Source organism: Panthera leo, chromosome D2, assembly GCF_018350215.1.
Source record: "Panthera leo isolate Ple1 chromosome D2, P.leo_Ple1_pat1.1, whole genome shotgun sequence".
In the NCBI taxonomy this organism is placed as follows: domain Eukaryota; kingdom Metazoa; phylum Chordata; class Mammalia; order Carnivora; family Felidae; genus Panthera; species Panthera leo.
In genome coordinates, this window is record NC_056689.1 from 64,212,995 (window position 1) to 64,225,474 (window position 12,480).

General features: G+C 41.5%; 1 protein-coding gene across 6 annotated transcripts in view; it reads right to left on the bottom strand.

The window, feature by feature from the left end:
- SORCS1 (sortilin related VPS10 domain containing receptor 1) overlaps positions 1-12,480 on the bottom strand; it is a 508,818-nt gene that overhangs the window by 131,247 nt on the left and 365,091 nt on the right. For all 6 annotated transcript variants that reach the window (XM_042908548.1, XM_042908547.1, XM_042908549.1 and 3 more), the window contains exon 6: positions 9,557-9,621. In XM_042908548.1, coding sequence (XP_042764482.1) covers positions 9,557-9,621 — 65 coding nt within the window. The remainder of the gene's footprint in view (positions 1-9,556; positions 9,622-12,480) is intronic.

The following is a 12,480-nucleotide window of genomic DNA, read 5'->3' on the forward strand; positions in this document are numbered from 1 at the left end:
AACTATAGGGCGCCTGAGTGGCTCAGTTGGTTAAGCATCCAACTTCGGCTCAGGTCATGATCTCACGGTCTGTGGGTTCCAGCCCCCCCCATCGGGCTCTGTGCTGACAGCTCAGAGCCTGGAGCCTGCTTCAGATTCCGTGTCTCCCTCTCTCTCTGCTCCTCCCCTGCTCCACTCTGTCTCATTCTCTCAAAAATAAACATTAAAAAGAAAAAAAAAAAAAAGAGAGAACTTTAGAACTAAAAAAGGACATTAAGAATCAGACTATTACTTTAAGATCTGACAGGTCTTCACTATACTTTACCCATTGAAACCTGTCTCCTCCCACCCCTGCCTGAAGAAATGAAGCTCCGTGATGTTGCTGGTTAAGTCTACATTTTCAGGACTTCTGCTATTTCTAAACAGCACGTTCATTCCTGGCTGACACCTTTGTCCATTCAGACAGTTACTCGGGTTTGAATTTCCTTTTCCTTGCCTGTTACCCTGCCCAAATACTTGCTGGGCTTTCTTCTGTGGGGTTTTGCCTGAGGCTCAGGCTGACCTCTCCTTTCCCAGAATCTCTCCAATGATAGCAGCAGCAGCATTAACCTCCAGAATTACCACAGTGACCTCTTCTCTGGGTCAGGAACCATGCTAAGTGGATCGCATGCTTTTTCCTTTTTAAATTTTGTAAAAAAAAAAAAAAAATCCAGAAAGAGGTACTTTTTACAGATGAAGAACTCCAGACTTAGAGACGAGATTTGTCTAAGCTCACATGCTAGTAAATGACACAGCAAGAAAAACATCACAGATCTCTAGAACTCTACCAGTGATTCTATTATTCAAAAAATATTTAGCACCAAATCCTTTTGTATACCTTAATATTACAAAAGTTTCATTTTAGACAAAGCCATAAACTCTGTAGGCAGTCAGTCATGAGCACTTTAAAACCCTAAACTCCATTAATTTTCAACCTTAAAACAGGGAAGTGTTTAAAGCCCATGCATCTGCATATAAATCTTTCTTTTGTCCTTTATATTGTTCCATTATTTGTTTGAGAACTTCCGTCTTAAATGTTCCCACCTAACACACACACACACACACACACACACACACACACACACACACACACCCGTCGAGCCCACATGCTTGTGCTCATATAACCTTCAGTACCATCAGGATTCGAGCGCCCTCTGTGGCATGTACCAGTCAGAAATTGGCATCTGCAAAAATGAGACTCTAGCCATGGCCCCTGAAAATACTATGCAGAGTTCAAAAAATTTCCATGAAAATTATAAACTTAGATTAAATGTTCTCCCTTGGCATAACAAGATTGTGGCATTGCTTTCTTCTATGAAATCTCTTGATTTCGGTCCAGTATAACTTTCTAAATGTTGTCCTCATGAGGTCATGACTACTCCAGGAAAAGTTCTGAGATCATACCTTTTTTTTTTTGCAAAGTACAGGACTAGGAAATAGGGCCATGAGACAGAACATAGAGACTTAATAATTTAATAGAAGTGCAAAAAAAAAAAAAATAACTTGCCTACTATAATGCGGTATGGTGAGTGCATCCCAGGAAGGATCAGGTGCTGGGAGCCCACAGGTGAGGGTCACCCAAATTTATACCTCTCCACAGATGGTCTACTTTGTGCCAGAAATTGTCCTGTGACAGCATTTATTTTACTTTGCATCACACAGAACTGTGGACGTGTTATGCCCACCTGGCCAGCAGATTTTTGGGGATAGAGACTATTTCACTATTCACTCAAATATGACATCTCCCCTAACTACAAGGTAAAGTCGAGGAGAGTGAGGCTTTTGCTACGTTCCCTTCCATCTCTCCTTTGCGTCTGGGACAGCACCTGGCACAGCATTCAGGTCCAATGATATCTGTTGAATGAAAGAATAGTATGTCCGAGGTTAAGCAAACCTGGCTTCATATTCTAGCCCTGAGGCAATGGTGAAAACATTTAATCCTTGAAAGCCTTGTTTTCCTCAAAGTTAAAATGAGAACGATAACAACAGAGCCTATTTCCGAGAATTGATGTAAGGGTGCAGCGAAAGATTAGCAGGAAGTGCCTTAGTGCCTGTCCAATGATAGGAATATAATCCATGACACCAGCACCATTGTTGCTCGAGAACATAGAGGACAAAGAAAGAGAATGTAGGAGTTAGTGCCAAGATCTTTAGAACACTTCTTTTTTTTTTTTTTTTTTAAAGCAGGAGTCAGAAGCATCAGGAATTTTCCAGATGGCCGGAAACTGTCACACATTATATGGACTAGTGCTGCTGTGTCCTGGGGGATCCTAAACACCCAGTAGAAACCCAGACCTCTGTCGTAGAGTTAAAGCCTAGGGATAATAGGTTTCTCTTGTGTACCTCTGTCCTCTCCTCCCGAGGATGGGAAGTCAGGGCACAGACCTTCCCACTGCGGCTGGGCATACAGGACACAGGGGAAGTAACACATGGCTGGTACAAAGAGCACACTTTGAAAGCTGCCCAGCTGAGCCTGTGGCTGTGTGTCACTGTCAGGTGTTCACTGCTGTGTGGGGAAGCCTGTGTTATCACGTTTCACGCTTTTCTGGTTAGTTTTCAGGGCTGTCTTTAAGGCTACTAACTCAGAGAGGCCGAGCTGAAATCACAAGTAGTTGAAATGAAGTGGCTTTTGCAGTACGAACAATGGGATCAGAACGAAACAGCCAGGAAAAAAAGCCAACGGCAAGGTGCCGCCATGCAGCCTAACGCCTGACGCCTTCTGTGGGGACAGGAAAAGAAGGTAAATGAAGATTATAAAACATGGCGTCTAATAATGCCAGTTGGTGTGCTAGTATTGGGACCTCAGCTGGAGGGAGGGTGGCGAGGCTGATCCTTTTTTAGATTTATATACATACGCCAAAGTGTGAATCTTCCCTAGAACGTTAAAGAGATTTGGTATCTTTTGAAGGTTCCTTGATGAGGAAATACAAATAGCCAATAAATAAATGAATGAATAAATAAATAATCTTGATCTCGTTCATAATTAAATCGATGCAAATTAAGACAATAGGGCATGGCTCTTTGCTCATCAGATGGGTTATTATTGAAAGATCTCTGATAATGCCCTGGACTACTGAGGGCTTACAAACACAGGCAGGCATCCTCATAGTGAGTGAGTGTGCACGACACAAGCACCTCAGGGGACAACGTAACAAGGTCTGCTGAAATGCTAAATGTATATACTTGCAGACCCAGGGATCTGCTTGCAGTTATTAAATTTCTCTTTTCAGCAGTGCTTGCTGCCTGCACAAGGGTGAGTGCTTACTAACCAAGTAAGTAACGTGTGTGCATGTGGATAAATGTATTGGCACCGCTTGAAAGGGCCAAATACCTACACGTCTATCAGTGAGAGAACGGCAAACTAGCTTACAGCTGCCTGCACGGTAGGGTTTTTTGTAGTGATCAGTCATGAAGTGACTACATTTATATGTGCCGATGTGGAAAAATTTAACTGGCTATGGTATTCGCCAACAGTAAATTTGGCATAACGGTTTTACAACGTGAACATTTCTGAGTGTGTATGTATGTGTATGCGCGTACGTATTCACCAGTATGGGCCCAAACGATTTCTGAAAAAATGCAGAGTAAATATTAAAAAAAAAATTACCACCTCTGGGGAATGGGAAGGGAGGTCAGGAAGTGGGTTTTCCTTTTCACTTGATGCACCTGAGTGCGGCTTATCCTTTTTTTTTTTATTGTCATGGTTGCTACTTTTGTTGTTATAAACGTCATCTATTTTTATAGGAAGAACTGAAAGCGCCCCGCAGATAACATCCTGAGGACTGATGAGAACTGAGGTCTCCATCACGGCCCCAGAGCATTGCGGCCGTGCTTCCTCTCTCCAGACACTGCTAGGCATGCTATTCAATATGGAAATCAACTGGAGCGCTGGAGAATAGGAAATGGAAAGGGGATGTCCAGTTCTCACCAACGACCAGAATTTGTGGTATGGTGGTTATATAAAGTTGTGAGTCTCCTTTGATTTTTATTTCACCTTGTAAAATGCTGGTCTGTGGTTCATTTCAGCAAGAGTTTTTGGGCATTTTCACAGTTGGTTGAAGGGCCAAGGTTGTTTTTCCCCAGTGAAAGAGATGAGTCCTTATGCAAGTTGTTACAAGGTTACTTACTCATGCAAATAGACAACGAGCCCAGTAATTGTCCCCTGTCCCCTGTCCATGGCAGCACGGATCACCACCAGTACGGAAACACTCATGTCACTGGCGAGGCTGTTCATTTCAGAAGTGAAAGGGAGGAGCAATAAAGTTTAAACTTGTTATTACAGGTTTTCTTCCAAGGTCATGTTTGCAGATGTGTATGAAAATGGAACTATGCATCCCTGCATAATTGCTGTGTGAAGAATTCTGGTAACAGTTCTGTTCTTTCTTCCAAAATCACATAGACAAACACACGGCATACAATTACAGGGAGTTGGACAGGTTCTCACATGCCCTCATTAGCCCTCCAGGCCTCTGCTGACCCTCCAGGACTCTGCAGGCCCTTAAAGCCCTTCTTTAAGAAGACATGCTTAACGTGGATGGAACTGGAGAGTGTTATGTTAAGTGAAATAAGCCATACAGAGAAAGACAGATACCATATGTTTTCACTCTTATGTGGATGCTGAGAAACTTAACAGAAACCCATGGGGGAGGGGAAGGAAAAAAAAGAAAAAAAAGAGGTTAGAGTGGGAGAGAGCCAAAGTATAAGAGACTCTTAAAAACTGAGAACCAACTGAGGGTTGATGGGGGGTGGGAGGGAGGGGAGGGGAGGTGATGGACATTGAAGAGGGCATCTTTTGGGATGAGCACTGAGTGTTGTATGGAAACTAATTTGACAATAATTTTCATATAATAAAAATAAAGAAATAAATAAAAAATGTAGAATAAAAAAAGAAGACATGCTTATACAGATAAGGACATTTATTAAGTCAACAGATGGGTCAGTCTCTGAGCTTTGTTTTGTACACAGAACCAAAATAAAATAGGATGTGGCTTTTCACAAAGCTTTCAATGTAATGGTTTAGTTAACATTTTCTAACCCCATGCACTACATTCACAAATGCATTTATATTAGGTGAAACAGTAGAATATAGGTTTCATTTTTATTATTTTAGTGCACTGTGTGCATATAATGCATGTGTGAAAGCACATTCTCTCTCTCTCTCTCTGGCTCTCTGGCTCTGTCTCTCTCTCTCTCTCTCTCTCTCTCTCTCTCTCACACACACACACGAGATATTTAAACAGCAAAATCTTTATACCTGGGGTGAGGACCTGTCAATTTGTACGGAGTTAGATGCAAGGGCCAATAACAAATGCCACATCCAATAAATACATTCAAAATTTTCCAGTAATAATTCCTGTGATTGATTGTAATTGAGGTTGCCTCACAAGGTAGAGAGGTAAGGCAAGGAATAATAGCAACGTTGTCACAGTGTAAACCGTAAGACATCTAGATTCTAGAGCCCAGTGGCAGAAATGTCTATGCTAGTCATAGACAATAACAGAGCAAATGCTTTCCAGAGCTTACTTGTCCTCAACTGTGGAGACTTCAGTTGAAACAGAAATAAATTATAAAATGTAACCTAGGGAAATTTGAAATGAGACTAAAACCAAACTTTGAATATCAAGCCCAGATAAGTATTTGTAAGCCTCCCTATGGGGAGGAGACACATAAGCTAGTATAGGATTTTTCCTGTGTCAAAACTACAAAATTTGTGAATCCATTAACATCAGAAAGAAAGTACTTATTCAGAGTAAAAAATATCGTATTGATTTGGTATATAGCCTACAAGACGCATGACCTGGAATATAAACAATGGGTTCCACATACTTAAATTGTGTCCTAAATAACATTGAAGGCACAGAAAAACAAGAAGGATCTCCATCAGAGAATAAGGAGAGAGGTAACATCAGACATTGGAATTTCTAGAGCCACTGACCAGCCTGGAACCTGAGTTTCATAAATATACTCTCCATAAAAATAAATAAATAAATAATAAATACACTCTCCACTGTATTTGTTAATAATACCTTACTACTTTGATCTCTCTGTGGTCTTTCCTACTCTGTTTCTTTAACCTGAAGTAGGTACCTTGAGGAAGAGGAAGAGAGAGAGAAAGAGTGCAAAAGGGGTGGGGGGAAGACAGAGAGAGAGAGAAAGAGAGAGAGAGAGAAAGAGAGCGAGAGCAAGAGCGAGAGCGAGAGCGAGCGAGCGAGAGAGAGAGAGAGAGAGAGAGAGAGAGACTGAATATGATATTGAGAAAATCTCATTTTTTTATACCCAGTCAGGTCAGGCATTATGCTTAGATCCTTTATTTCAATTGGTGGGTAATTTCTTTTTTCCTGTTTTGTTTTGACAGGGATAACTTTTCAAATTAAATCCCTTTATTGAATTTTCACTCTTGGGTAGTTTCTGAAGATGCTGCCTTTGCAAAAAAAAAGTAAAATAAAATAAATAAAATTAGAACTGATCTATTTCATGCCATGTGAAAGCTGAGCCTGAGATGACAGCCTGGCATTATCAACCTTCATGGCTGCAGGGAGCATAGGAATAATGTTGGGTGAAAGAAAACGTGCAGATCAGGGAAAGAGACAGCCTTATTGTTTTCAGGATAGGGGGTTATGTGCATTAGATGCCACAAGCCAGAAGCAGTATTATCCCCAAAAGCTTGAAAATTAAAGCAATCTGGGATGTTACCAATTCCATCTGTGGCTTTCTAAACAAGAGGTGCAGTCATGGGAGACAGACCCTAAAGCTCTTTCATTAGGTTTTCGTTATGGGACTTTGTTACTCTAAACATGTTTCACTGACCAGCAGCATTGGCTTCGCCTGGGAGCTTATTAGGAATGCAGTCTTTTGGGCCCGTATTGAATCAGCATCCACGTTTTAACAAGATCCCTAGTTGGGTCAGGTTATGTCCAAGCTTGAGATGCAATGCCCTAAAATTTTCCGACAACTTAGTAAGTGACTTGGTAACCCTGACAATGGGTCAACTGTGTGTATTCATTCATTCAACAAATATGTATTAAGCTCTATCTACATGTTGACACTGAGGCATGTGCTGAACACACAATATTGAACAAAGATACACACGGCCCCTTCACTCCTAGAACGTCAAGACTGGTAAAGGAAAGATACTGTAATCAAATAATCATGGAAAAGGAATGTAAATAGATTGAGTAACGTCAAGCTGAGATGAGCACAATAAAGACAAAGAAGAGTTTTGAACGAAAGCAAATAAAATAAGACACTGGTTTAGACTGGAAGTTTTGATATTATTCTGTGGTTACACTGGTGCTCATCTTTGAGGGAAGCCAGGTGCAAGGTGCAGGGCAACTCTCTGTACTAGTTTTTGCAACTTTTATGTGAGCCTAAAATTATTTCAAACTAAAAAGTTAAAAAAAAAAAAAGAAATATTTACATCTGAAACATCCATACTGATTAATTACAACGAATGGGTCAGGGAAGGCAGAAGGGAAGTAGATATTCCAAGCAGAGGAACCAGCGGGTCTCAGAGCCTTGTGATGACACATAGGACCCTGCACATTCCAAGAACTCACAGCAAGCCCACAGGCCTGCAGACAAGGAGTGAAGAGAAGACACAGGGAGACAAGCTAAAGAAATGGGCAGGTTCCAGATTACACTGGAACTATAGGTCAAGGTCAGGTGTCCTGAATCATTCTACCTGAGGGAAAGATTATTCTGGCTCTTGTGTAGTAAAAACTGGACCTTGCCATCCAAGACAACCTCATCAGTTCTAGAGCAATGGGGGAGGGGGGGGCGGGGGTCGTGACCAGAGAGAGCCCACTGAAGAGATAGGAAGAAAGCTCTAAACTGCTGAGTTCATTCTGTGTCAGGCATAGTGCTGGACATATTACATGTGGCAGTCCTGCCTGAATTTATAAAGGAGGAAGATGATAGCTTGGACCCTGAACTGTGCCCCCGCTGATTCTGCCAAGGAATATATTGATTCCCCAAAGGGGAAGTGGAACCGCTGGAGATGAAAAAGCTCATGCCGTGTGCACAGTAATGAAGTAGGTGTGGTTTCTGGAGAGTCTGGAGTGCAGGGGTGACCCGCTTCTTTTAGCTGTAAGCCAGTGAAGTACAGCTACCTTCTGCTTTTGTGTTCAGACGAGCTAAGGGCAAGTGGACAGGTACAGGAGACAGTGATGATGAAGTTTTTGAATTGCGAGGGGTAGGTCTCAATACTTAGATCATCACCCTCTGGCTCTGGGCTGGGCAACCTCATTGCTCTGCAGTAACTGCGGATATCAGTTTGCCTTTTCTTCTCTCCACTTGAGACTGACTTCTTTCTTCCCCCCATCCTTTCTTACTTCACCTGTTCTTCTTCTTCTTTTCTCCTTCTTTGATCCCTTTAACCTGTGGTGCCCTATCGTAGGCCTGGTGGTACTCCTCCACTCCTTAGACCTTCTGGAGATCCTCTGGACCAAAGAAGGGAGAGGAAACTTAGGTTATTGCTGTTTAAATATATTACTTAAACCAGCTATGCCTTGGTTTCCTCGTCTGTAAAATTAGGATAATAACCTACAAGTTCTTGTGGAGATTACTTGTGATAAAATATATGCAGTGATTAGCATAGTTCCTGGTACAGGGTACGTGCTCAATGAATGTTAGCTAGTACAAGAATTGTTATTATTTTTTAAATATTTTTTTAATGTTTATTTATTTTTGAAGGAGAGAGAGAGAGAGAGAGAGAGTATAAGCGGGGGAGGGACAGAGAGAGAGGGAGACAGAATCTGAAGTGTGCTCCAGGCTCTGTGCTGTCAGCACAGAGGCCGATGCGGGGCTCAAACCCACCAACCATGAGATCACGGCCTGAGCTGAAGTTAGACACTTAACCGACTGAGCCACCCAGGTGCCCCAAGAATCATTATTATTAACTTATTTCATTTACAGATGAAGAAACTGAGGCATAAAGAACTTAAGCAGCTTTTTCAAGATATTAATTTTTCATAACTAGTGAGTGAACTTTTGAGACGTTGAGATATGGGTGTGGATCCTGGACTGCAATTTTCTTTTTCGGTTTCATGTACTCAAAGCCCCAGTCTCTATACAAAGCATAGTTCCTCCTTGCAGCCGGCCTAACTGGGTTGCTAAACATTATCAATACGCCAGCAAACGAACCCGATCGATGTGTCCTTCAACCTGTTTATGATGAGGGACACACAGAATGGTTCTCTTGTCCCTGTCATTTCCAAGTGCTTTGTGACTTCCCAGACAAAACATTGAAATATTGCCTAGGTGGTATCTGATAAAATAAGGAAACTGGAAAAACAAATGAAAACAAAACAGCAGCAATAACATAATAATGACAATAACTACAAAAATTTCAGAAGTAAGATACTGGGGAACTTTCCCATAACCGGGAAAGAAAAACACCTTGATTGGATGAGAGATGCCGGAAGTGATTAAGACAATTCTGGATTATGAAGGACTTGGGTTATTGCCACTGTGATTTCCCTAAAACATAGACTCGGCTCATGGTAGGTTGATAACATCATGGAGGAGTTGAATTACTTACGACCATCTATAGTTCTGGCCTCGAGATGCACAAGATCTGGTTCCTTGTTTGATCCCATCACAGACCTAAAACATGGGGAAAGAGGAAAAGGAACACCAACATGAATGACTTCATATGTGTCTTCAAGAAACTCAGCTGAGCCCACAGACTATTAACATCCACAGGATTTAAACACCACAAGCCTTGGAATATGTCTACGTTTATTTATACAACCTGACAGTGAAATTCCCGCTTCAAATAAAAACTATAATGAAACCTTTATTTGACGAAGGCCGGGCTTAACTCTGGCAAAGATGCTGTATGTTATTAGCTCAGACTTGCAAATAAGTCCTACACATGGCATATGTGTCTTTCTGTGGGCTCAGCTAGTGACAATCTCACTGACAGTATATTAGACTTTCAAGACTTATCAGGCAGATGCCAAGTAAGCTGCTTGCTTTAGTTGGGTCATTTGAATGGTGATTTACATTGCTGAGTGATCTAATTAATTTTTTCATTTGAAATGAGCAAAACTACGTCCTACTGTCCTGGGAACTAGGAACAAACCATGTGATTGAACCGATGCAGTGGCCCGTATGGCACAGAGCGACCATTCTCTGTATATTGAACCAGGGTGAGAGGAAAATGCAGATGTACCTTACCTTAGGAAGGGTGCCTGAAACCATATGTGTAAGTAAAATAAAATAAAAAGTAAAATAAAAGCCTATTTAAAGTGCCTTGGAGGCGTATATTATTTAGTGTAATCTTGCAGTGAGCCATACTAAATAGAAAATAATTATTCTGTTACCTGAGCTATAACAGATAGTCAAAAGTTGAATGAAAGAAGGAAGGAAATGAGATGAGGGAGGGAGAAAGGGAGGGAGGATATAACAGTATGTGAGCTCTTTGAAATAAGCAAATTAATCACTGTCCTAAGGGCATTCCCAGAGCTCTTTCTTATTTGAACTCATTTTCTCAGCTCAAAGACTCTGAAGCATAGCTGGCTTAGTCTCTCTTCTTCTTAAGAAAAGGAGTCTCCTAACGGCCCTATTATCACTGTCAGTAAGTTTTCTCTGATTGATACATGGTCTGAAATTCAGAGTCTAAGCTCACAACATTAAACCCTGCTTTCTTCTCTCTGGAAGCAGAAATGTCCTCATAAGGGTTTTACGATTTCCCCCAAAGAGACAGGGGACACACACTTGGACGCTTCCCATCAGTGCAATCTGTATACGGGCAGTCGGTGACATCCTGACCATCATTTCAGTTAAATGCTAGAGCTCATCTGGGGATGGTGGCTCTCTACTTCCCACACTGAAGGGCTGACGGGATCCACAGGTGACCTCTTCTGACAAGGCCACAGTCCTCAGGCTGAAAAAGAAAACGAGCTCCCTAAAAACCTTCCAACTAGAAATCTCAGCAGTTAACTGCTGAGTTTTTGCAAATTATTAGCAGGCAGCTGCACGCTGCTCACCTCCCACCTTGCCTGCCGCCCTGAGTTCCTTCCCTGACGTGACTAGCTCTTCTTATTCCCAGGAGAAGGCTGGCATCCCAGAAACACATTGTGAAAGCTAGCATGCAGACCTATCTGCTCGGCTAATGGTGAATGTCAACGGGAGACGAAATAATTACCCTGCATCCAGTTGCAACTTTCCATGTGCTCATAGCCCCAAATCGATAATAGCAGTTTTCTTTTAAGATCTTTTATACCACATCTAAAGGCAGGAGCTGTTGTGTCAAGTGATGGGTCCCCTCTTATCAATTCACAGAAAGAGACAGGGACAAAACAGAATCATTTGCTTCCGCAAAGTCTCCTGTGGCTAACCAGCTCCTCTTACCCTGCCTGTTTTTTTCCCTACCTGTAGGAAAGCAACTGCAACAAGAAAATAAAACTTTAAAGTCAAACTGCAATGTTTCCAACAACTTTTATTTGCTGATAGGCTCGCTCCTTTTCCTGGGAGTCTAGGAGTACCTCCAGATCTGCAGTCACAGATTATAAAGAACTATTGCTGCTTTTACTTTGTGGCCCTGGTACATTCTCAAAAGCTGAAGCCAAACAAGGCTAAATGTCTGCAGACGTGCTGGTTTTAACGGTCCTGTCACTGACCAGACACCTGGCACAAGCACATCACTGCAGTTGACCACAAAGCACTGTTGCCTAGCACATTTATACATTTTACTTGTAACTGTGGGGTTTGATGCTTATTTGTGTAGAGTAAGACCAATTATTGTGCTTAATAATGGTGGCAATAATAATAATGGGGGGTTGCCAGAGGTTGTGGGGGAGACAGGGATGGTAAAAGGATACCAAGTTTCAGTTATAAGATGAATAAAGTTTGAGGATGTAATGTACAACATGACTACAGTCCATGACACTGCATTATATAAGTGAAATTTGTTGAGAGTGGAACTTAAATGTTCTCACAAAGAAGAAAAGAGAATAAAGGAAAGGAAAGGAAAGGAAAGGAAAGGAAAGGAAAGGAGAAAGGAGAAAGCAGAAAGGAGAAAGGAGAAAGGAGAAAGGAGAAAGGAGAAAGGAGAAAGGAGAAAGGAGAAAGGGGAAGGGGAAGGGGAGGAAAAGAAAGAAGGGTAAATATATGAGGTGATAGATATGTTAACTCAGTGTGGAAATCCTTTTACACAGTATATGTTTCTCAAATCATCACACTGTATACTTTCAATATATTTTAATTTTGTCAATTATACCTCAATAAGTCTCAAAAATAGTAACAAATCAGAAACAGCATAAACATAAAATTTAACCTAAAATATTCCCTTGATGATTTCCTTTTCAGAGTGAGATCTCAAGAATGGCTTCAAGTATCACTATCCATCATGATAGTAAGTATGACTTCTGGTATTAGGCATAAAGGGTTGGACACCCTTGTTTTATGCTTCCAGATCACCCTGTACATAACCTGTCATGGTTCATAATGGTTTGCTAG